The sequence below is a fragment of the Aptenodytes forsteri genome, unplaced genomic scaffold (genome assembly GCF_000699145.1).
Source record: "Aptenodytes forsteri isolate BGI_AS27 unplaced genomic scaffold, ASM69914v1 Scaffold382, whole genome shotgun sequence".
NCBI classification, from domain to species: Eukaryota; Metazoa; Chordata; class Aves; order Sphenisciformes; family Spheniscidae; genus Aptenodytes; species Aptenodytes forsteri.
The window spans coordinates 80,002-106,383 of NW_008794625.1; the positions used below are offsets into that span (position 1 = coordinate 80,002).

Below are 26,382 nucleotides of genomic sequence, written 5' to 3' on the forward strand. Positions count from 1 at the left end.
TCAGGCGCTGTAGCGAGCCACCAGCACAGCTCTTTTAGCTGTTGGGGTCTCTTTTGGAGGTGAGTGCGGGTTCCCAGCGGGGTCTGGGCTCTTGGTTGAGGGCTGCCTGGCCAAGGCAGCAGCCGTGGGGCAGGTGTTGCCTGGCGCCTGCTGCAGTGCACAGCAGGACCTGGATGAGGACTTGTTGATGGAGTTTGTGGTGGCTTTGTTGCGTTTCAGAAGCACCAAAAAGCACCTGTAAAACTATCACATGCATGTAGAGAACAGCAAGTTAGCAGAAATTTTATTTATTTAACTTTTTATAAGACAGGCTTTGTCTTACGGTCTTTATTTCCATTTAAGTTCCTGGAACGGTCCTGAAAAAAAACATGGATATAATAATATTTTGTATTAGAAGTTGAATTGTTTTGTAGAAAAAATATGTCCTTGTGCTAAGTGGGAGCTTGTGCTGAGGTCAAGGTCTCTATAAACTAAGATGGGGATGGGGTCCTGGGGAGCAGGAGCTGGGGGAAAGAGCTGCCTGCCTTTTCCCTTCGTCTGGGCACACAAACCGAGCACATCAATGAAAGAAGAATAAACCCAACGAAAATTAAAAAAAGTCATTTTGGCCAATGTTTCATGAACAAGGCAGTGTTAGCACCACTACAATATTTCAGCACTACAGGGTATAGGTAAAGTGCTAAAATCCAGATGGGGCATTTTGCCTACTTGCAGATTGGATGCTGTATTTATTTTGGGGCAGTTGGGTTTTTAAATTCATTTCTTAGATCAATTTATATTTTCATTGTCCCTTGATTAAAAAGTAGTATGGAGAACGGAGGGAAAAGAGCCAGAAAGGAAATTTTCAGACAGGCCTGTAACAGTCATCCTGTGTTTTTATTTAATACAAGTATTACTGACTATATAGCAGTACATAGAATAGAAAGGACTAAACGCTTTTCAGCCTGTTTTCAGGTTTGTAGAAGCCTGTTACCTGACTGAGCTGACTGCATGCTCAGATGCAAACACAGCTGGTCTGCTGCGGTGCGGAGATTTCGGGGAGCACTGACGGATCACTCGTTGTAGCCTGTGGTCAGGTTATTGGTATATCCCGTTACTAAAAGCATGGTAGGGATTGAGCTAATTGAATCGTGAAAGCGATGTTGGCTGGTTTGATTTGTATTTGACCAGGGAAAAGATGAAAAGTTGTGTAATGTGTTTGGTTTAAGCTCTCAGATGAGGTTGGTTCAACATCTGTTACTTGAGGGATTTTTTCAGTTGCATGCCAAAACATACTATGCATCTGAGAGTGGAGGGAGTCTGTTGCATGAAGTTAAGGAAAATGCCTGTAGCAGACCTGTCTGCATGGTCTCCCTACAAACTGTAGAGTCAAATACTGATACCTGATCTCTCTAGGGTCAAGAGTCCAAACCAACTTTAATGGTGATTCTCTGTACAACACAGAAGATAGCAAGAAGCTCTGACAACTCTTGCTATCAACAGCCAAGTTGCAGCTTTTTTGTTGGCAGACTTGCTTGCTGGGGAAAATGGCTTTTGAAGGGTTTCACACAATCTTTGCAACAGCTGAAATTTCTTTTTTTTTAATGAGAAACTGAAATTTCTCAGGAATTAAAGACTTTCTTCGTAATAAAAATAATTATCATTTTTTCATCATCCCCTCACCACTGAGCATTGAAATATTAAGCAGCTTGAAAACTTGTGGGGAATGTTGTCTATTTTTCTGGGTTCCCCCCCACCCTGCCCCGTGGTCAAGTTTACGTGGGTGGGTGAGGCTCTTATCAGCCATCTTTCTGTAGTTGCTTAATCCCCCGGAAATTTCTATTGCAGCCTAAGAGTCGCTTTTATCTGTTTAACCTTCACCTACCCTTTGCCTGGAGGTATTTGCTTGATGTTATTTTATCTGGCCTGTTCTCTGATTTTATCTAGCCTGATTAGAGATTTCTGAACGTTTACCAAAGTAGGGGTGGAAGCCTGGACATAGAACTGTTTTAGAAATACCATGAAATTAGAGGGAAATGAAAGCTGCATCAGTTATCAAGGTATCTCCTATAGATTTCCGTAGCATCAGGAATATTGTCAGTGTTGAACATGGTTATCTGGATGACCAGCATCTCCTGTTTGCACCATAAGTCTGCCTGGCACTCCTGTGTGCTCCCCCCAGACCTCCAGGAGGGTGGGTGCAGCCATGGGTGCAGCGCTTCTCCCAGTCCTTTCTCAGCCCTGAGTTTGCAAAATGCCCTGTGAATATTTTGAAAATCAAAAAGGCAACAGGGATGCTGCTGGAGAAAAACAGCCCGGTTTGGGTGTAAGGGCAAGGGGGTGATTCTGGTGCAGGTCTCATGGTACTGGACAGTCTGTAACTCCCTGGGTGCTGGATTGCTGCTGGCAGATGGATTTTTCTGCAAAAGCCTCTCTTGCCAAGAGCTGGGCTGGCTCCCAGCTAGTTTGTGCTCCAGTGCCCATCAGCATAGCTAGCTGCTATCCCAGGGGCAGCTGACAGTTACTCAGGGGGCAAGAAAACCCCTGTCTCAAAACAGGAATAAAACTTCTGTGACCAGTTAGATGATCCAGCAGCTAAAAAGGTCAGACATCTAAAATTTCAATATGAATAAACACCAGCGTTTTGAGTGCTGCATGAACAAAATACACTAGTTCCTGGGAGTTCCTCTTGTGACCGTAGTTGTGGAGCTTAATTTAGGGATATGAAAAACATTGACCTGCAATGTTTGATAGGAAAAGCAGGCTGTGTGAGAAAGTGGATGTGATGGAGCGTGTGGTGGAGGAAAGGTGGAGGGAATGCTGAAACATTCTGAGACAACACAGGTTAATTTGTTTGATTATCTTGTGTGTTTTGGAGTTGGTTTGTTTTTTGTTTTTTTTGTTTGTTTGTTTGTTTTTCCCCATGGCTTGCTAAGGAATAAATCTCACTTTATCCTGCTCTGTCCATCCCTCCTCTCTCCACACAGCTCACTTTTGAACCGGTTTTGGAGCCAGATCTAACAGCAGAATTAGCAATGCCACTTTTCTAGATGAGTTTTGTGAAGAGAGGCAGCTGGACAGAGGTGGGAGAACTGGAAAGAGACAGCAGAGTAAGCATGAAGGATCTTATAATCCATCAAAGAGCCCTCCCTGGGCACTGCCATGAGGCAGAGCCTGCAGGCGCCTGTGTTTCCATGGCTCTGCTGCTTGTGGAGCAGCCTCTGGGCAGGTGCTTGGTGTGTGTCCCTTGTACAGAGGTGGGTACAGCCCCTGTGCTCGCACAGGAGCCAGAGGAGCAGCGAGCTTCTCTGTTCAGGGAGCAGAACTCTCACTGTTAGCAGAAAAGCTCAGGTGTTTAATACGAAGGATTATCACATGTGTGTGAAACAATAAAACAACGTGTCAGCATTTTCTGATCTGAGGTGCTTCTACTGTCTTCTCTCTTGACTAGTAAAACTCAGAGTATTGACTTCTTGGTGGTCTGTACTGAATATAGAAACCTGAACACTTGATCGCTGCTAAAATACTGAGAAATGAAAACCAAGTGGCATTTGGGAAAAAAATGCAAAACAAAGCGCATACATAACCCTAGTAGTAAAAGTTTATGGTGAACTTAAGGGACATGTTTGACATGGATAAACCCAGTTTAATTTGTATCTACCTGCTGCCTTTAAGCAATCTATTTAGTAAAAAGATTAATTAAGAAAGCACTTGTAGAAAACATAACTCCTCTGCACAGTCTGTGTTATTTCATAGAGTGATCCTTCCAGCCCATGAACATGTTAAGATTAGCCTGTCATTTTTAAACTGCCTCTCTTGATTTAACTGGGGTTGCATGTGTTTGAAGTGATGCACAGTTGTCTTTGCAGGGTGGAGACTCTGGCCATGGGAACGGGTAGGTGCAGAGCAAGCTGCTGAGTGGTGAGTCAGTCAGGCTTCTTGATGTCTCTGCAACGGGATTTGGGCTGAGATGGCAGTTACCAGTTACTGTAATTAGCTCAGGGCTTCCATCTCCCCCCTAGGTACTATGATCAACAGGTCATGCTGCTGCAGTTTATAAGCTTGGCTCTGACTGGTGCTGCTCCTGGGTGTGGGAGCAAGGCTTAGCACAGTAGTAAGCACAGTGAAGCACTAGCAGCTGTTGGTCTGTTTGGGTGCTTTTCCCCGGTAAGGGTTGGTAATCTCTCTTCAATGTTCCAGGCAGTTTCATGAAAGAATTTATTTTAAAAAATAAATAATAAAGGAGAAGGGAAAGAATTGTTCATGTCGCAGGGAAGAAGTCAGGGAGTTCTGCCGGAGGCTGAACATGAGCAGAGAAAGCAATGTACTCCCCCAAGCTGTTAGTGAGAGTGAGTAGAGTTGATGGACGGTGTCATGGAAACATTTTACTCCCTGGGAATTTCTCATGCCCCAGTAAAAATGCCCACAGTTACTGCCAGGCTTCAACTCAATCTTTTACTATCATCATTTGTTTTCAAGAGAGAGTGATTTACTATCTGTGCTTCCTAACAGCTTCCAAAAATCATTTTAAGTGGAGGATTTGCTGGACTCAGAGAAACAAATTATCCACCTGCTATAATACCAGAAATTCGAAGATCAATGAAATGTGCCTGACTTAGTGGGCTGATGGAGCTGAAGATGGTTGAGGGACTAGACTAGCTCTGATACTCTCTGTTTGTTCTCTGTAGATCTCTTTTCATCCCCCTTCCTCTTCTGAGATTTAATTCTCCATCCCTGTGCAAGGGGCTACCCCAGCTCCTGCCTGTTGTGTGCCGTGCATCAGCTTGATGTTTTTTCTCATGAACAGCATCACGTTTTCTTAGCTTGCACAAGAAAATGTAGCCTACCGGGAGGGGAAAATCATGAGTTCCCCCCCTGCTGGGTGTGGGACTACAGCTGGGAGCAGCACATGGTCCTCCCCCTCCCTGAGCGTGGGGAAGGGCTTGGGTGAAACCCAGCCATCCTCAGCCCGGCGGCGGAGTTGCACACATCAGCTTCCCTCTCCCGGGATCACTGGGCGCAGTTGACGTTATTTGCAGAAATCCCATGTGTGCTGATTAAGGGAGAGTATATTTTCTGGTTTGGCCATTTCTCAGAACTTTTCAGACAAAGTACAACTAAGTATACTGAGAAAGAAACCTGATCTTTGAGCCCTAGGGACTAGTTAGCAGCAGAAGGAGGAAAGAAAAGCAAATACAAACAGTACTGTAAGGGGCATGAAGAAAGAAGGAGTTACAGGGCCCATTTTCACTGGATCAGGAAAAAGAAAGGAGAAAAATCTTTGCACAGAGCGGGTGACAGAAAAGCAGATAGATGGCCTTCTAAAGCTTCTTCTACTCTTCTCCTCTATTTTATCTAATGAACAGTTTTCCTCTAGAGAGATTAGATCCTGACAGCCTCCTGACTGTACAAGCCAGAACAGTTGAGGAGTGTATTAGCTTAACAAACGTGAGCTAATGCCACGTGTTTCAGGGGATGCAAACTTGGGTCAGCAAGGGGGTTTCAGAGCAGTCAGACACAAGTCATCACGGGAGGGTCTGTCTTTCCCCCCATGCTACTGTGCGAAGGCTCTGGCATCCTCCTGAGTAGGCAGTGGCACAGGTGGAAACATGATCCCCAAATCTGCACAGCACCTTTAGTCTTCACCTTGCCTCAGCTCACAGTTTCCATTTGAAGGGCTGGGTGGGATGAAAGACTGACAATGGCAGGGCAATCAAATCCCAGTTGAGGAGAAATAGTCGTGCTACTGGTGCCTGGGTATCTGTACCTGGAGTTTCTAAGGGGAGAAAAGTAGGGTCGAAGCAAAAGTGGGTACTCTTGGGCTGAATTGACAGCTGTATGGTGTTATGAAGCATTTCTCTCTCTATTCTGTGTTGCATATAGTTAAAACCCACATTCTCCTGCCATGAGTTGAATCTTCACCAGAAAAAGAGGTGTTATTTATGGGCACATTTCAGCAAGGTAGAAGTACTGAAAGATTTCCAGGAAAGCTCCAATGCCTTCTCAAGCCATCTAAAGATGGGGGTTTCTGTTCCCCTTTGGCATCGCAGCAAAGCCAGTGAGTTGCTGGTGAGCTGTACCAGGGTGGGTTGCCAGCACTGTGGAGCCCAATCCCCCTTAGCCAGCAGCACGCTCAGCTCAGAGGGGTCTCTTACCCCTGCCTTTAGCATCAGACCTGAGGTGCCACATCTGCCCTGAAACAGGGCTAACGGCACCCTGGTGCTGACACCAGCAGCTGACTCTGACGGGGCTGAAATTCATCCCTTTGGATGAATAAAAGGGATCATTTGTTATGCACACAGCAATTTTTTTAGACAAAGTTTCCAAAGGGAATGAATCAATACATGACAGGTATTCTGAGGTAGAGCTGGGCAGGGCCAGAAATTCATGTCTTGCTGGAAGGATACGGAGAATCACAGTTATTCACTTACTGTGCACAATGTTAAAGATATTTTCAAGCCTCTGTCTTGTGTTTACCATCTGGTGAGGGTAGTCCTGAGGCCAACCCTCTAGCTGGAAGTACAGCCCCAGCTACATCTACAGCCCCTTGCCTGGTACCCTCCTGCCATCTATTTTTTGTCTCTCTGCATGGCAGAGGGAGGGAAACGCAGGATTTGAAGCAAGCTGTGCTGTCCCCTGCTCCAGGGTCCCCTGCTCCAGCAGTGTTTTTAGACAGATCCTCGCTGGTCGTGGTTCTCACCAGCTGTTAGGAGGTGCAGAGTAGGACAGAAGAGTGACTGAAGGATTTGGGGGGGGGAGTTACAAGAGTAAATCGGGGAAGAGAAAGCTGATGTTGCAAAGAAGAGGAGTTACTATGGGCAATGCGCTGTGCCAGGGCATGGCGTAGGGTAGCAAAGGCTCATGTCCTTACAGGACTTAATATGTCTGAATCAACTTCTGATGCCCTCATGCTTGTCAGAACATTGATTTCTTCTCCTCCATGTTTAGCTTGCTGTTCATCAAATTGTGTAGTGGAAAGGAAGGACCCATCGGTTGCTATTTGGACCTGTGGGAAGTTGGTTATCTAACTTCCAGAAGTCCAGACTTAATTAAATTTGCTCCTCATAGCCCTTTTTCTGTGCTTCCCTCTCATATGGTTTTTCAGTGATACCACCAATACACTCTTTATTTCCCCTCATTATTTCTTTACTTCTTGAATACATTGAATCTGAGTAAACATAAAGATAGCATTTTACTTACCTGTTTGTTCAGAAATATGTAGATGATGGGGTTGTAGACTGTGCTGCTTTTGGCAAGGATGGATGGGATGATGCTGACTGCAGGGGTGATGAGACCAGGTTTCCCAAACGTAGCTATAAGTGCCACAGTCGCATATGGCAGCCAGCAAAGGAGAAAGCAAATTACCATCACCACCACCATGATCAGGATGCGCTGCTCCCGTGTCCGACCCATCCCTTTATTGATGCCACTCACCTGGGTGGGAGAGAGGCACAAATACACTATTAGCACTGCTCATACTGGGAGCAGATGATGATGCATGGGAGCTCCTGGTGTGGCCACACTAGGGGCAGGGTTGGCAGTGTTATATGAAATGTTGTTGGCTGAGAAGAGCTGGCCAATGTGGGCAGGGTTTGTATGTTACGTACCCAAAGTGTGTACATAACAGTTGGAATAGGATTAGCGATAGTACTGTTCATCTAGAATAGCCTTCTCCAGCTTTCTCTAAATCACAGCATTTAATGTGTCTTGGGCAGGAGGGAAGAAGGGGGAACCTGCCCTGGTCTAACTGGCCCTGGAGAACAGCTGGACCGAGTGCTCCCAGAAGGACTGCTTGTCTGAGTCCTACTGGTAGTGATGCACCCAGCCAAGGATGAAATGCTCTGTACCCAGAGGCCACTGGGGCAGGACAGGAGACAGGCAAGAACATGAAGAACAAGGGTTTGAGAGAACTTTCTCCCCTGGATCCATTGGAAAAGCCAGCAGTTGCATTCAACTGATTTACAGCAGGCTCCTTCTCTGGACTTGGGGCTCACGCATTCTCATAAGTAAATCATACTGTATATAACTACTGCTGTCTTATGCCTCACCCTTGTTTCTTAGTTTTCAGTATGTTTTGAAAATTGGATCTTTTACAGATTGTTGTGTAATGCCTGCACTGCAAAGTGCTGCAGTAAGCACGAGAACTAACTATTACAAGCAGTTTTATGGGGAATCCAGTGGGATGTGTTTGTGTGCTGGAAGTCACCTTGAGACTAATTAAAAAAAACAAACCAAAACTTTTTAAAAAGTAGAACATATCTGTAATTGCCTGCTGAGAGAACTCTAATATCGAGTACTTTATAAATATCCTGTTAATGTGCAAATGAAATATTTTATGACACTTTTCTGTGATTTAAAAGAAAAAAGTGGTATTTGCCACTAGGCTAATGAAGTTGTTAATCAAAATATTTCCATTAGTGAGAGATGAATTTCACTCAGAGACACCCACAGGCATCAGTAGCTCAGATTATTCACAGACATCTCAGACAAAAGCTCACATTTATCTTCTTACATTTCATGGAGTTGATATAAGTTCTGTATGACATTTTCCCTGTGTTCAGATTTTTTGAAAGTCTGCCCCAACTTGGTATAAAACTTTACAAGATGCTTAGGCTGTGTGATGAAGTAGAAGCAGCTGGATTGGGGCACATGGGTATGGGGATGGAAATGGAAGAGGAGTTGCATTTTCCATCATATGCGCTTGATTTTTAGGCTCCTGAGAAGAGGCACTGAAAGGTAGCCGGCTGCCAGGGTCCTTTATCCCCACACAAAATCCCAATTTCTTTGTGCCTTCCTGAGACCCTCCTGTCTGCCCTCCCTTGCCAGGAGACACCTGGGGCAGGTGGTGGGTGATGGCTTGCAAGTGGTGCACCTTAAGGAAAACCAAAGCTCCATTTTTTTCTATTGATTTCTGTTGATTTTAGAAAAGGCAACCCAACAACCTTTTCCTCTTGCTTCAGGTAAGGTCAGAGAAGACAAATGTTTTCCGGATGTTTTCCAGATCAAAACCAGCCTGGTCTGAGGTTGGGCATGAGATGAGGACTCTGGAGGTATTTCCCATTTAATAACTTTTAGCAGAGCTCAGGTCACAGGGCAGCTGGTGTGCTGCTTGGTCTCCACATCTCTCTCTGAATATCCTGATGCTTTGTGGCACGGCTAAATGGGGAGAAAAAGCTGCTTTTTGTCACTGTGTTGAACACTGACATAAAGCTAGTGGGGTATTTTTGATGGTACGTGTTCTACCAGCACAATGCACCCTTCTCAGGAAACCTATATCATGTATTACTCTCTTTCCTTTTTAAGGATTTTCTCCTTTCCTAAAAAAAGAAAAGCTTGCCGTTTTCAAACTGATGCTGCCAGGGAATGGCTTCGTGGGTAAGCAAGGAAAGGTTTTCATTTCCTTGCCAGCAGTAGGAAATTATTATTTTCATCATACGAGGCCAGAAAGTTTCAATATCCTCCCCCTTCTGTAATTCTCCTTGAAGCATTTTTGCTTTCAATTACGAGGCTCCCCTGGTCAGCCAAGGAAACCTGAGACCTTGGTATTAGTATTCAAGGCACATGCAGAAAACTTTTGCAAAACTAAACAAACTCAGCAACCGTGAAATGTTGCTGGCACATCATCAGCAGATGGTGACTTGGATATACCACACAACTCCAGGGCTGTGCTGAGACTTTTGCTGTTGGATCGACTTCTGTAGATGGACAGAAGCAAAGAGCTGTGCGATGCTGACAAGTGATGCTGTGGGCTCTTACTTTAGTTTTGTCTTGATAACTACCAGGGAAAGTAAAAGCGCAAGTCTGGCCCAGGAAGCTTGTCCGTAGTTGTTGGCCCATAGAGATTGGAAAGTCAGCCCAGATTGTTTCTGGCTTAGGGCTAATGGTGGTGGTGATGCTGCAGGAATTCAGTGCAGGGTTACCCTGGCCATGCGCTGAGCTGGTGTAAAGTGTCCTTCCCTTCTGGTTTGGTCAAAAATCTAAACCTCAATCTGCTGTGCAGAATTAAAAAAAAAAAAAACCACTCACTATTTCTGTAGGTTTTGGTATAAAAAACAGCCACAGAAAATGTGCTTTTATAGCTTTATGTTTTCTTTGCTGGAAATTGAGTCTCTGTTTCACCTAAAAATGATCTTTTAAGTTTTCTAAAATTTATGATGCCTCTGTATCACTCATTCCATATGTTGCATGTGTGGTCCAGTGTACTGAGTTAGCAGGATTGGGGGGTTCATCTCCAGTGTAGTTGGAGGCCCTGGTCACATCTTGCTTTTACAGTGATGGATTCACATGCTTTCCACAGGTGTTAATTTTTACATGGAAAACTAACAAAAAGGTCAGGAATAGTTGGGAATCTCTGCAGACATCTGCCGTACCCAGTTAAGGTCCTGACCACGTTTCTCCTGGGCTCTGTTCTGCATTCAGCCCCTGCCAAGGGCAGGCAGTAAAGGCTGACACTGGGAACCATTGCTGAGTAGTGAAAAGATGGTTTCCCAATGGGCTGGAGTCACACACTATGACACCTTAGGCGAGCAGAAAAAAGGCTACTGTACTGGAAATGTTACTGTGCATTCATTCTGCATGTAAACTGTCCTTTTCACCCGAGATCGTACCATAACTGTCTTCACTGTGCCCTTTCCTGCTAAAACTCAGTTGAAGCTTGATCACAAAGATGCCAAACACTGAAAGTGCCAATGAAGTATTTAATCCCATACGTTATATAGGCATTTCTATATGAGCTGATGGAATATGCACTCTCTTAAGGCAATCCATGACTTTGGGGGTTTGCTGGATGCAGCAGGAGTTTGTTGGGCTGCCTGTTTGCCTCTGCCTGGGACATTATAAACCATGATATGCCTGTGCTATGTATTAACTTCTGCTATTAGACAGGATCCATGGTGGAGATGGCCACGAACACAGGACAGTCCCTGTGCTGAGATCTATCATTTAATAGCTAAGTTACTTTATGTTTTCTACTACAGAGAAGCACCTCTAGATGGTGATTCAGCCTGCAGAAGTGGTTGATTTGCCTCTCTTTTTTTTCATTGACCATAGTTGGGAACTTACACATCCATCGTCCTACTGTAGGAGCGGAAATGCTCACAAATACAGTGTTTATGTGGTGTGGCACTGGATGTCACGGACAGGAGAAGGACATGGATGAGAGACTAATGCAACAAACAGTAAGAACAGGTTTAAATAGAGGTCACTGTGGACACAGCAAATTCCTGGTTGATATTGCTGACAGACACTGTGCAGAAGTAACAGAGACATCACATTGCTAGGAAAGTAAAATATGCGTTTTCAGCAATGGATATGGAAATTGCTCAGTAACATCCAGGACCAGAGAGCACAGCTGAGTATATCCATGGCTGCCTGGGAGGTTTAGCCACGAAGCTCCCACTGGGATTAATTCCTGAATCCCCAGGTTGATCTGAGAATCTCAGCTGAGTGACTGACTATGTTTTCTCTTGTTTTTCGTGAAACCACCGTAGTATTTAGAGCTTGGAGAGTTGACAAGGACACTCACGGGACTAGGAGGATGATCCTTGAGAAAAGTTGGAATAAAGGGAGATACGGGGAAAAAACCTCAACCAAACTGGGTATGCGATGGCCTGAGCACACCAGCTGAGGCCTCTGGCTTACGTGAGCAAAGCTGCTGTATTTCTCTAAAATGGGTGGCACAGACACCCCTGAGCTGTGGCAGCAGCTGAACCACCTTCAGACATCACTGCCTGTTCAAGTGATAGAAAGTAGTTCCTGAGAGCTATGAAATCAGATATACCCAGTTATACTCTGCCCTGGCAAATTAATAGCTGCAGTTACCTGAATACATACTAGAGAACCAGTCTATAACCTAATAAAGTTGCAATTAAATTGCATTGCTTGTACATTAAAGGTCAATCCAATTTCTTCTAAAATGGATGTGAGACTTCCTGATGGTCCCTGTGCATCAGCTTATGCCCTACTTTTAAGAATTGATAAATGTAGGTAGTGGATTTGCAGTAGATATGTTGGATGCTTCAGGGGAAACTCTCAACCCTTTGAAGTGTTATGGTGCCATCTGTTCTTGGTTGATGCTCATAACTCAGGTCAAGAGGTCTATGGGCATGCACATCAATACATCTGTGTGTTGCTTGGAAAGAGCTATGAGGTGCTTAAAATGACATCTGGTGTATCCTGTGCACAAAGCAGGCTGCCAAGGGAGCCTGGTGAGTGGGGACAGGAGGTCCAGAGTCCATGAGACCTCTTGGCATGAGAATAGCCTATCTTTGCAAGCACGAGCTTGCTTAGCAAAGGCTGAGCAAAAAGAAATGGAAGCCCAGCAGAAAGCTTCAAACAGTAAGTCAACAGGGTGCTTACAGAAAGGAAAGAAGTTAGCCTCGGAAGCTATTGCTGGGGCTTAATGAGAATTTCCTTGAAGCTCTGAAACAGTGGGCAGTGATACGGTGGCCGGTTTAACAGTAGCTCATAGTCTCTCCTAATAATAAAAAAAGTTTTGCTTGCGGAGGAAATACTGATGTTTATCAAGGAAAATAAATGACTGATGCTACCATCCAGAAACATTGCAAGATCAGGTTAGATTTTATTTTTAAGGAAGTTTTTCTATCCCTCCTAACATCTGAGTCTTTGTATTATGCTTAAAAGCTTCTCACTGCAGTCATAAAACCTAGAAACGTTACCCGCATTCATAATGAAAATATCTTCATATAATCTTTGATTCAGAGCTTAGGCTTTCTTAAAATTCCTATGCATTCAGTGCCTTGTCATGAAAACAAGAGTGAGAAAAGCAAGTTGCCAACTTTCTGTTATATTTCCGTTTTAATGCTCGTCCATGAGAGGAGTGCTTTGCTCCTGGCAGACTGTGCTTTTACTCCACAAAACACATTTTACATTGGTGTAACAGGTTTGAACCCAGCAGGTCGGACTGCAGCACAGCACGGGGAGAGATGGGGAAGAACAAAGCAGGAGACAGGACTTAAAATGACTTGAGGCAAAAAGCAGCAACAATGCTGGTTTGTCACTTGGAAACTTCTGCCTCTGCAATTTCCTAGTGTGCTGCTTACCTGGTCTAGATCTAGTAAATTAACATCTCGTGAGGCTTAGCAGTATCATTGTCCTGATGACAAAAACCCAAATTCTTTCATCTGAGTCAAAGACAAATCTTCTCTAGTGCCCCTTGCACGATGCCAGCTAAGCAAGTTCCCAGCTGGTTGGGCTTGTTGGGGTCCAGGTCTTTCGTATGTGCAAGAGGGCAGTTACTAAAGCCCTCTGAGATTTTTGTATTTTTTTGCATACTAGTTCTTTGGGTGTGTGCGATTCCTTGTAGAAGCTGTAAAATAGAAGAGGTTTATCAGTCCTCTAAAAGTCACAGAAAATGCACCACTACCTTCTGCAGGGACAAGCAGAGTTTCCCTGCTCTACCTTTGGTGAAACTGGGAGGCTCTTCTGGCTCCTGCTGCAGCCTGAGCAAAGCTGAGCTAGTGGCGGGGAGCAGAAATGGAAACTGATTTAAAATGGTTGGTATTAGTTTTAGGAGCAAAAAATGCAATTCTTCTCAAGGTTGGGAAACCTTCCTCAGGATTTCCAGGAAGGCAGCAAGTGTGTCTGCAGGTGGTGAGTGGAGGGCTGTGGAGACTCTCGCAGTAGCAGTTGCACATTTTTTCCATGACCACAGCATTCTTGGCGCTTGGTTTCTTGCCTGGGACTAAGTGTAATTTTATGGATAATGGAACACCTTATGTACAGGGAGGAATAAAACATCTGTAAGAAATTGCATTTGCCTCAAACCTGCTAATTAATTTCAACCAGAATTCCATCTTTTTTTTGCAAAAGAGATGTAGCCTGAGGAGCTGAATCTCGTGTTTGGATTCACTTAGGCAGTGCTCTACTCTCCGTGCTCAAGGTTTCCGGTCTCACCTACACTGCCCCTGTGCCCACTTCTTACCCGAGTAGAGATTCAAGAGTGAATGTCTATGAATTACGCAGCTAAGAGATGGTACCCTCTCTTCTAAGGGTATGTGAAAATGCAAAGAAATCTTCAACCAGATGAATACTTCTTTTATTATTGAAGCTTGATAACAGTCCACGTAAGTGATCTGTTTTTCCAGCCAAACATTTCCTTTTTCCCTGCCTTTTTCCTATGCTGTTTTACCTTTCACTCTCTCAGTTATTGAGGCACAGTTTAGGCTGACCTGAACATCTCATCGCTTTTGGAGTGCTGTGGAGACTTCCACCTCACTCGGCTGTGCTACAGGGGAAGGGAACCAACTGACAAATGTTATGACTATTCATCACATGCAGAATGTCTTGTGCTTCTGGATCCCGCTAATGCTTATGCATCAAATTGTATTTAAAAACACACAACTTCAACCCTAAACGCAATATATGTTCATATACGTTAATGAGTTGGATTTATGCCAGAATATCCCAAGTTTGCCTCTTCATACAGAGGGGACACTAACAGCTCTCAGTGCTGCCCAGCTCTAAGAGTCGGGTGAAGATTTGCCTCCGCAAATCATCTTTTTTTCAATAAATGAAGGCTGTGGAAAATCTCCCATGGTAAGTGTATTAACAAGAATGATACTGTGGAAATTTGGCCAAAAGCGCTTAAAGCTGCCTGTAACCAAAAGAAGGTGGTCTCGGGCTGTGTCCTGTTGGAAGGGGATCACACAGCCCCTGCAGGGACCTTCATTGCACGGGCAGAAGGACCTGGCCCCACTGTTACTGATTGCTTTCTGGAAGCTGTGGTTTCCAATATTAACGCAGACCTCTGCCAAAGCTTATAGAGAGGCAAGAGGGGAGAGAGAGAAGAAATCCATTTCCATCTGCTGTGCTGACGTCTTTCACCTCTGCTATAGTAATTTTTCTTATCTCTCAGAGGGCTTGCAAGGTGCCAGATGAGTAATAGTAAGGGCCTTGTACTGTGCAAGGGAGAGAGCTCTGTGGCTTGGGTATGCCCTTGAAGTGTTCACAGCATCCTCCTGCACTCACCTCTCTCCTCACAAGGGTGGACCACGTGATTTAAGATTAAAATTTAAATCTAAATTCAGTTCCTCACTTGCCTTTATAAAAATAGAGAGCTCCATAACTGTAAGGAGAGGTCCTGTAATCACTAGAAGGGGTTAATTATTCATTTTAAATATCAGAATATTAAAATAATTCATTGTGATTGGTGTTTGCAAAAGCTCGAGTACTAAGTGCAGGCACGGTGCAGCACTGCTGAGAGGTTTCTGGGTTCTGAGCGTTGCCTCGTCCTTCTCCTATTGAGCTTTCTGTAACACAGCAGGTGTGCTTCTAGGCTTTGGGGTGCTTAACTGTGTAAAGCAGAAAATATTTACAGTTTGAGGGAAGCATGTCCTTTGGAGTTATTAATCTGCATAGCACATCTGTCAGTGAGAATGAATATTAAAATACTTCAGCACTACTTATGTTCACACTGGTTTGGTTCCCCTCCTTCTGCATCTTTCTTTGATGCTTTAATCAGTAATGACTGTGATGATAGCATGTTCTTCTCATTGAGAGTGGAGGTTTTCTCAAACATTATGTGAATTTTAGATATAAAATCAAATATTAGCAGAATAGGAGCCTCAGGATATGTTCACCCAAGACTGTCCACAGTGTCCTTGGAGTGTCCAGGTGGGCAGGGTCAGTCCTGGCACGCAGCAAAGCCCAGACCTGGTGGCTGCTGCTGGCCATGAGGAAGGGTGTCCTAGTGCCTTCCCTTCCAGGGGAGTGGGAGACCCCGCACTGGTCTCCCAAAGAGCACAGGCAATAGCTGTGCTCCAAGATGGGTATGTTTTAAAAGCAAATTAATGGAATTAGTGCTAGTGTATGTGATAACAACCAAGTATATCTGTATAGCAGCTCTATGCTGATGCACACTCTTAAGTGGGACCTTTGCGATTGCAGGATGTCTCAGAGAAGACTCTTGGGCTCCTCTGTGTGGAGTGTTTGCAGTGCTAAACCTCTTCTCCTAGGGAAGAGGGAGCCCTCTCTGTGAATCCAGAGAGTTGGTGATGTGGTGGTGTGTCTGTTGTATCTTCCAGGACACTTGGGTACAGTATTTGATCATTTGGGCGTGACACCTGGCTGCTATCATGGAAAACCCATGGTGTTTGGGGTAGAACTGCATTAGGCTTGAAATGGCTCCGTGCTCTGGGTTAGTGGTTTGCTCTCCTTTCAGTCTCTATGGGATCTACCCATAGTTGTCTGAGCTTGAAGAGCAAGTGGGAACCCCTTTGGGTGCAGGCTTACTGTCGGGGCAGGGGAGGTTGGTCACAGTCCTCCTGTAAGGGTGAGGCAGTGAGTCTTGCTCCCCAACTTGAATTTTTGTGATGTTTTTCTCTGCCAAGCCTAGAAGACCAGTTATGAGACCGAGGATTGATGGGTGAGAGGGTGTTCTCCCAAGGCAACTGCTAATGAGAGGTAATCTGCATTTGCCTTGCTGACTTAGGGGGACTTTAACCGGTGCTTCAAGGACTGCTGTGAGGGGTGCTTCTGTAGAAAGAGATAGGTGGGGTTCACTCATTTGCTGAGCCTCATTAATTTTTGTTTTGCCTGGTGATAAAATGACTTAGTTCTGGGGGCAGATTTCTCCCTTCTCTTTCCCACAGCACACTTTCCCTGCAGGTTAGATGGTTGTGGGGTGAAACCCAGGGCAGTGATGGGGCAAAGAATAGGATGGACAGAAATGCTGCCTGGTAGGTAGCACAGCAAGGAATGTGAGCCTGGGCTGGCCCCACAGTCCTGCGATACACAAGAGTATCACAAAGAGCCAGTGGAGGAGGAAAATGTGGTTTCTGGTGCTGGCGGGTGACTGTGCTCTGGGAGGAAGGAAAGTGCAGCTCAGCCTGTGGGGCACAGCTGCTCCCTGCTGTCCTGCAGGGTGAAAGTGCTGTGTGAAACTTAGCTTCCCTAACTGCAAATGCTTGAACACTTCACTTCTGAGTTTTTGAAGCATCTGCTGAAAAATATTTGAGCTAGAGGAAAAAAAAAAAGGTTCACAGCTGCTTTGTTTTGAACTAGAAAAATCCTTAGTGTGTTCATCAGGTAAGTGACTGCTGTTGGACAAATCTCCACTGCGCACAAACACAGTGGCAGAGCACAAGGTATGTCCCCTCTAGCTCTTTGGAGAATCCAAGGACAGTCGCTGTGGCCTCCTTCAAAGCAAGTCCTGTGGGGAATCGCAGTACCCGGCGGTGGAAGTGTTGCCCCTTGCTTCAGAGCCACCATGTGGCCTGTTGCCCTTGTTGTATGTGTATTTTGTGTTCACGTAGACGTCTGATCTTCCAGTGCCCACAGTTATTGCTGCTAATGGAAGAGTTCCTCCAGCTCTGAGAAGGAGCACTTGCTGCAGGGGAACCTGTAGCAGAGACGAACCAGCTCTAATGATGAACCAAGTACGAGCAGCTCTAATGAGCAGAGCTCCTGCTGCCGTTCAAGTGGGAAAATATAAAAGAATCCCACAGTTGCGTTTTCACTGGGATTGAAGTCAAATGAAGCAAAGAAAACCAATTCCTTGTTTATTTTGTGTGTGGGCGGATTTTCTTGTTTCTAAAGGTGATTGCTCTCTTCAGTCACTGGGGCTGCACTGTTACTGCAGGCTCGTCTGGGTTCAGCTGTCTTAAGACTGATTTCTCTTATCTGGCATCTGAAGTGTTTCAGTGCTTAAGCTTTAATGCTTCCTGCCTTTGGGAATGTGTTTGTCTCACATCCCCAGTTCAGTCTCAATTTGTTCTGGGTAAGCACTGCAGCAGCATTAATAATTGTCCAGATAAATGCTTGAGGACCAGTGTAATTACCCTTTCCCATTGTGCCAGTGGAAGGGAATTGCTGGCAAAGTGCTGTTTTTCCTCATTTTCCTCTGCCCAAGCTGTACAAAACTATTACCCCAAAATTAAAAACTGTTGGATTAATTAATGAAATTAATATGTAACACATCAAATGCCTTGCTACGTTTTTTTCCTTTCCATAACACCTGAGCGACCAATAGGGCAAAGGTCTGATGAAAAGCATGCCTAGATCCTGGCTTCTCCTGCCTTGCTTGTGATTACCCCTGGAGCAAGGGGGCTCAGAGGGCCCTGCAGTGGGTGGTGAGGACGGTACAAGCCTGGATATGCTTTATGGGGCATGAATGTCCCTATGGGCCACTGGTGCTGGGTACCTGTCCCCTGGCGGGTGTGCCAGTGCCAGCTGGAGAACAGGAGATGGGGCTGCAGCCCTGCCGGAGAACCTGATCTCTCACGGGCTTTGCTCCTTTGCTGCTTCTCCTTTTCTCTCTGTGAGGAAGGATGCTCTGGCAGGGTGGGATAAGAAGGGGAACTGAAAGTCTGAAAACTGGTCAGATTTGGAGTCTTGAGGTGAAAGAGCTGCTAAACCTCCTTTAAACCTCAGGAGCTTTGCATCACTGCGCTTACAGTAGTTTTATGCTGATGTAACTCAACCCAGGGCAGGAGTCTGTGAGGAAAAGCAGAGTATTGAGCCCATGTACTAATTTCCAAGAATTAACCACAGTCAATAATTTGGAGGCAGGACTTCAGATTCATTTGTTAAGGAGATGACAGAAGAGTAGCCTGTCAGTGAATTAAGGAAAAAAAAAAATCCGTGCTGTAATATAGTGATATAAAAGCTGGAATTTATTAATTTGCATTCTGACAATTCATGTGAGAGGACTCTGCCAAGCTTGTCAAAGACTCTGAATAATGACTTTTTAACCCGTGTTCAACAAATCATTTATCTGTTTCCAACACACATTTTTAAGGTCTCACGTGCTGACTACAGCTATTCTGGAACCTGGTAGCACAATGGTTGTCTGCTGCAAGTTTCATGGATGCAATGGGGGAATCGCTACCTGTTTTGTCGCTTTCAGTGAGCCGGTTATTTTGAACAGGGGACTTAGGATGCAGACCACATTTGACGAAACCGTTTACCCAATGGCACTTTTACACCCCATGCCTTGGATTGGGCATGCCGCTGAAACCCAGGAATGGCCATAAAAATATCTTGCTTCTCCAGGACATCCAAGAGCTCAGGTTGAACCTGATGCTGGCTATGAAGCATTTGTACTAGAAGGAATCCCAAACTATTGGTTTTGGTAGCCCATGAATGGTTTGCATTGCTGAAGTTGTCTTTGAGAGACTTGTCCATGTGCACTGTTTCTGCTGGCTACAATGGTTTTGAAGCAGTAAAATAATAGACATGACCAAGCTTTTCAAACCAGCACGGTGATTTGGATGGAAGACACATCCAGCTTTCCTGTACTGCCCAGCTTCATGTTCCAGAGGGTTTTCCCCAGCTGCAAGCAGCCGCCTGCATGCTTCACCCTGAGCACCGAAATAGGTTAGCCCGACGTCCTCTAAACCTGCTTGGGCTCCTAGGACCTCCTAGGGCACTGGGCTATGTGAAATAAGAAACGGTTGTTGGATTTGCTTTTCAGTTTCTCACAGACTGCTCAGGGGTGGTTGCCAGCTGTCTCCCAGGCTCTGTTTCACTTCCCTCATTTTTGTGAACTTCTAATTCGATGTGAGCTGAGGGATTACAGCTGTGGCATGTAGCATGGATGAGATCCTGTGTACTCACCTGAAGCTACATACTCAGCTATAGGGGAAATAACATGCTCTTGAGACTCTGATAACAAAACTAAGGCAATTATAAAGCATCCTTGCTCTTTGCAGCAAATCCCAGTCAGCACGTTTCCGCTAGCAGCTCTGTTATGGGAATGGGACCGGCCATGGGAGGCAAAGCTGGCTCTTGCCATCCTGCCGAGGCGCTGCGGTGAAGCCCCCCCATGCAGGAACCTCAGGAAGGAGAGGTAAACCCTCACACCCAGCTCTCTGCCACCGCACAACTTCATCGTGCTTTTGCAGCACAACAGCCTCCCCCTGGGTAAAGCAGCTGCCTTTGCTCTCACCTGGATCCTGCACAGTGCTTCACAGGGGAGGTATGAAATTGCTACGTAAACAGAAAGACTTATCAGAAAGGAGATAATTAAGAGGAAAGCTCAATGTGTTTGGAAACCTAAATACCCCTCATTTTCTAATGGTTGTTTTCAGTGTTCAGATTTATTGTCAACAGCATACTGTAATGTGTGCAAGCTCCTCTGGTATTCATTTGAAACGGCTCAGAGCAAACCCTTCCCTCTGGCTGTTGCCTGCCAGTCTGAAATGAGACCTGGGGGCAAAAATGGGTCCTCTCAGTGGTGACAATTTTCTTCAGGTTTAAGGAAACTGCGAGCTTGAAGGAAGATGGTAGGATCTGTCAGCTGCTTGCAAGCAGCACAGGAGAATATGAGAGCCTGGACCGATTTCCAAGATCTTAAGCATCCCTGCATATCTTCTGTGATGACAATCATGTCAGAAACCAGAGCATGAAAATACAAATGTCAAGTGAAAGGATGTAATTTTTCATGCCTGGCTGAAACCAAACACCCCAATTTCCCACTACAATTTTACTCCTGTAAGTAGTGCAGATAACCTCAGTTAAGGGAAGGTATTCATGGCCGGAGTTGAAAGCATATGAAAAAGGCTTACAGAGTATTGCCTATACTTTGGGATCTTCTAAAAGCACAAATGTGTGTTGTTCAACTCCTTAAATACTTAGCTTGCATATGAAGCTTATTTTGTTCAGTCTTTTTTTCCTCCCTCTTACACACACCAGGGATTTTGCTGCTTCTGCACCTTGCTGCCATGGGGGAAGCTGAGTGGCAGTGTAACGGGCCAGGAGAAGCCTGTGTCAGCAATGGGCACGCTGCCTGAGCCCAGGGGCTTGCTGCCCCTGCAGAACCGCTGCCTCCCGGCTTCCCCTTGTTCACTGGCTTCCCGAACAAGCTCCGCAGCACCCAGCCCTCCACGCTCGGCTGTGCCCAGGTGTGTCCGGCAGCACTGTCTGGTTTTGACTTTCCCTCTTCGTGGAAACCTCCCTTTGTGGAAGGATAACCTGGATCCAGACGGAGATGTGTGTCTGGCAAATTGGGTATGATGATACGGTAGAGGCTGAGCCTCAGAACCAGCTCTTCTCCTGCATGCCGGGGCTTCAGGAGCCCTGTCCTGCAGGGTCATGCAACAAATACAACGTTGCATGCGCAGACTTTGCACGAACTGCAGAAAAATGGCTCTTCCCCTTCTGAGAATAATTTTCATGTTATTTCCCAGAATGTTTCCCATGTTTTAGGGTCCCTGCAGGACCAGACAGCCCAGAAAAGGCAGCTCCTGACCTTCACACTCGTCACCCCTGATGAAGGGTGCAATAGCCCCTTGCCACCACCCTATCCCCTTTTCCATGCCACTGCGGTCACTGGAGGACCAGTTCATGTCACTGAAGGGTTCCCATCACTTGCTGGGTTTGCAGAGGGCTCTACTAAAGCTGCGGAGTCCTGCTGCCGCCTGAACTGGTGTCATACTAATGCTCACCCTCGTGACAGTGTCCAAAGCTGTCCTGAAGACAGATAGCTCTCGAGGGCCTAAAATTCCCTTGTTATATGATGGATGCATCAGTGGGAAAAGTATTTAATATGAAAACTTACACCCTTCAGTGCTCCCACCTAGGTACAGCCTCAGCAGAAATAAAGACTCTGTCTGCTGACGTATGGACAGCACAACCTTCCCGCAGGGAACAACTCTCCATCCAGGTTTTCTTGCTGTTTCTTGCCCATGGAGGAGCTTTGGAGAGGAAAAGCCTCTCCTTGCAGGCACTACCTGCTCCAGCCCTGGCTGCTGTGGCTGGCTTGCAACAAGCAGCACCTCTAAACCAGTTTTTGTAGCTTCAAAAGATGGAAAAAATAGAGTCCCATGAGAGCCAGCCCTCTGCCTGGACTCAGGGGACAGGTCCATGGTGGTGCAGGAGCAGCCACTGTTCACAGCAAAGGGTGACCAAAGAGGACTGAGCTCGCTATCAGGGGAACAAAAGGTATTTGTAATGAGACGACAAGCTGGGAAAGGCTGAGAAGGATTATCTTATCTCCACTGATTTGATTTAATTCTGCCCAAAGTCCCAAAGCAATAATAAGCTTAAGTTAAATGTTTGCATCTGCAAATGTGGCTCATAGAGTGATTTTATCTAATTCCCTCCTATCTTTCAGGCGCTCGCTGCATGAGCTGAGACAAAGTCAGATCTTGTAGCACTGATGGAGCTTGTGCCCAGCCTGGGGTGGGCTCCCGGGGGGGGGGGGCCAAGTGTGGGGCTGTGTAGGGTGGTGAATTCTTGCTTTGTGCTGGGGGAGAGCGGGTGGCCTGGCCTGAGCTGCCTGGTCCTTGCCTGCCCAGTCTTTGCCTGGCCACAGGCTGGTGTGTGACAGAGGGACTGCCACACTCATGGATCCTCTCCCAGTGTTGCTGTGCCATGAGCAGGCAGTGCTGGTGTATCACTCCCTAGGACTCATGGCTAAATGCAGATGCTATTCACAAGAAATCAAAAAATTGTGCATTAGCATTTCCAGCTGCTACTGGAAATGTGTGACACTGTCACTGTGTGACAGTGGCAGCCCTGACAGTGTTCCGTACCAAACGCTGCATTGGGGTGGGTTAGCACTACTAAAAGCAAGTATCTCTTGTCTTGGGAATAGATTGATAGCTCATGGTCATTTATGGATTGGCTTTGTTCTGTGTGCAAGGGGTAAGCTTCATGCCATAGGACTGCCTTACAGTTTGTATTTGCTAAACTCCAGCTTCTTGCTTTGCCTGAATCCTGCCAGCAGCTGGATTATATATGACTTTTCTTTTTAGCACCCTTTTTTGCAGGGTTCACTCTTATGCTTTCAGAAAAGAAGCACTGATCTTCTGAAATCACAGCTCCCATGCCCTCCACTGATCATATAGCCTCTGAACCTCTCCATAGGCTTGCTGCAGATTTAAGTCCTAGGACCAATCTCATCGAGGTAGGTAGGTCCCTTCTAGTTTTAATTAGGGGTAATTGGGAGTATCTCGAGTGGTCTGGCAAACTTCCTTCATCTGCAAAGCTGTCATAGGGACTTCCAGCTGCTCACACTTGAGTGTGACTTTGAAAGCCCTGGTAGACTGGATCCTGTCACCAAGACAGTCACAGGAGAGCTAGTTTCCAAGGATAGCAGCACATCTGACAGCAGAGAAGTTATAAAGGTGGAAAATGGGGGTCACTGGTTTCTGTTTGGTTTGGGGTCACAGTAAAAAGGCAGTTGAGGAATCTACTTACCTGCCTTATAGTGCACAGCAGCTTCCCATATGAATAAACAATAGTGACAAAAGGGATTACAAGGCAAAAGAAGAAAAGACATACGATGTAGGACGTATTGTTAGCGTCCTTTCAATGCCAGTTAACGGAGCACATTGTCCCTGATCCTTCTGGCCCGTAACTGCTCCAGCCGAAAAGGGGGGGTGCAGTCCAGACCAAGGAGTACGTCCAGGACAGGACAATGCCTGTCCATGTTTTTCTGTAGTTTGTGGTATCGGCCTCTGCTGTTCCCGTCATGGTGCAGTAACGTTCATAAGAAAGTACAGCCAGGGAGATGAGAGAGACAATGCCTGTATCAAAACATACATTTGTATTAGCAGAAATGGCTGAATTAAGGCTTTGACCTATCTCCCAAAGTGATACTTCAAGCTAAACATGAGGCTGATGGCAGTGGCTTTGGAAACCCGGTGGGCAAGGACTAGGGCTGGAGGTGTCCCCCTAAGAGTGAGAGGTGCTGAGAGCCTGACCTCACTCACCAAAAGCTGGGGAGTCTTTAAACATGTGTCCAGCCAAAGCAAGTCTGTTATAAATGCTGATTGATAATTAAGCACATCTGTCTGCATGTATACATACGTGTGTGCGTGACCTGCAGAAAAATCCTGGTTTCTCTATCACATTTGGTGTTGGTGCACCTGTAAGACTTAAGGATTAAAGATTAATAGCTGTCTTCACCTAAAGTTCAGGGCTTATACAACTTCACGAGCTTCCTTAAGCATCACTGCTTCTGCTTGAAATGGTAACATTGGCACTTTGCTTCCTGGGATTTATGCTTTCTCCCAGATCTTTTTTTTTTCCCCTGCAGGAAAGGTATGTGAGGAACAATAAATGACCATGCCCATGCTCTGCTCTCTTCACACAACCTTCCCTGTCCTTGCCCTCTCCCTAGACGTTATAGTCTCCAGGCACTTCTTGGATATTTTCATACAGCCATATGAGTGCTGGAGACTCGCACAAACCCCCCAGACCTGTGCTGTGCTGGACCTTGAGAACGTGGCATTCTCACAACGAAATATATGTAAGCAAGGGCAGATGCTGCAGAGGAACAAAAGTGACTTTACTTACGGAATTTCAGTTGTTGGACAGAAAAGATGGTTCTGTTAAAGTGGGAAGAGGGTGTGTGTCACTGGAGGAACCTGCTTAAATAAAACTCCCGGTGAGAGCCAGGAGAGCTTTCCTCACAGAGTGTCTGTCACTCCCAAGGAAACCACAAAGTCAAAATAAAGATCTGTGTCTCTTGGTGTTAGAACAGAAAAAATAGAAGTAAGGAACACGGGCACTTTGTTGCTCGGGTTTGAAACCTAACTCGCTTCCAAGGGCAAGAATTGCAGCTCATTAAAGCAATGCTTTTCATATCTAAAGCATGAGGACAACTTTAATAGTAAGCAAAAATCCAAATCCTCTTTACAGGGCAAGGCACCTCTTCTGAGATGTGGAAAATGAGAGGTGCCCCTCTGCCTCTGCCAGCTCGAAAGTGCAGCAGTCTGAACCCTACCTTGGGGAAGCGCAGCCCCCTCCAGGTTTTTCATACAGATTTATTGCTGTGTGGTAATGAAGAAATGTAGCTTAAAACAATGTCATGAAGCCCGCTGTGCCAGCAAGTGCCCTGGTGTGCCTTAGCATGGCTGTGCAGGGTGCAGGTGGCTCATGAGCCCTTGCGGAGACATTTATGGGTCTCTTGCAATTGGGGTACTGTCAGCAGATATGAATGGGGAGAGAAAACCCCTTAGCAGCAAATCAAAGATTTCTTCTGTATACAGTAATGCTGCGGGGGGGGGGGCTTGTAATTTCTAATGCTGATATTAGAGTTTGTAATTTCACACACACACACCTCCCAGCCTGCATTTTGGAAGTGATGCTGGCAGGTGATGCTGAATGTAGCTGGAGCTGCTGGTTAATGCTGACATACTCTGTTTAAACTTTCCTTGGCATGTAAAGGTCTTACGTACACAAAGCTGGCTTGCTACCCTGTATAACTTTATCAGAGAGAGAGGTGGCAGCAAACATCTAAACTGCTGCCGGAAATGTATCTTCAGAGTGGGTGTAGGCAGTGTGAGTGTCTCCTAAAGCAGCGGTGTGCAGCCTGGACGTAATACTAAGCTGTTTTCCTCTGGTTGTTCAGGTCTGTTACTGATGGGCAGAGCGATGACTTCTGGTAAAGCCTCTGACCTGTATGAGTGCTAGCTGGGGGATAGCCCCACTGATGTGTGTCAGTGTCTGTAGTGTTAAAGCAGGCTGGGAGAGATTTTCAGCACTGGGAAGCTTGAAAGTATGAGATATTGTTAAACTTAGCTTAAAGAGACATTGCTCTAAACTTCTGTTTCTATAGCTTAGGAAACACTGCAGAGCTGGGAGGACAGTGCAGTGGCAGGTCTGCATACCTGCTATCCACACAGCGCCCTTGCCGTCTCCACCGCACCATGGGTCTCCCTCTATGTGCCTGGCTGGCAGGTGAGGAAGTGGCTGGGTAAAGGCAGAGGGGCACAGTGGATGCTCTTTCCTGCTTACCACCCTCCCTTGTGCTGCAAACATTTGCCTTGCACAGAGTCACATCAGTCCCTAGGACCTGGAGCCCTGCATTACCCTCCTGCATGCCAGGGTGCTCCCAGGGTCCCTCTACACTGACACTGCAACTGCCCCACCACGAAGCATCTAGGGCATGGAGCTTCGTCTGCTCCCACCTCGCTCTCGCTGCCCTGCGGTGAACACGGAGGCAGCTGTGACAGCAGGGATGGGCAACGCCATCCTGGGCTGCCAAGCACTGCCAGTTCCCGAAGCCGGGACCTGGGGTCAGGTCTGAAAGCCACGAGATCTCAAAGAAATCACGGCTGTTGAGGTTCCGAGCTGCCTGCTCCTTCAGTAACCATGAGAAACATGCACTTTGCAGCCTGAATGAGGATTCATATTTAACGCTGCCTGGTGGGTTATGAGCTTTTTCCAGAAAAATAAAAGTTGGGAAAGTTTAACCCCAGTCCTGTGCCTTTTGCATCCTCGGGGAACTGCTGCCCATACACAAACTTGCCCCATCCCACTTGCCCTGCTCTCCTGCGTGCACACACTCAGACAAGCACCCACATGCCCGTGCTGCTGGGTTTGGGGCTCCTCACCCTGAGCTCCCCTGGAGCTGCTGGGGCTGTCCCGTCCTCGTCCCCTCTCCGACGGGAGGCTGCCGGGCGCAGCCTTGTCCTCCCCGCGGCGTGGAGCCGC

The 26,382-nt window shown here is 46.2% G+C and overlaps 1 protein-coding gene across 1 annotated transcript; it reads right to left on the reverse strand.

Moving 5' to 3' along the window:
• LOC103894043 (pinopsin-like) lies at nt 1–25,920 on the reverse strand. The gene is given in 4 exon segments (XM_009273355.1): nt 1–243; nt 7,180–7,413; nt 23,140–23,468; nt 25,857–25,920. Coding segments are annotated over 4 exon segments (870 nt in total).
• Between the last annotated feature and the right edge of the window lie 462 nt (nt 25,921–26,382).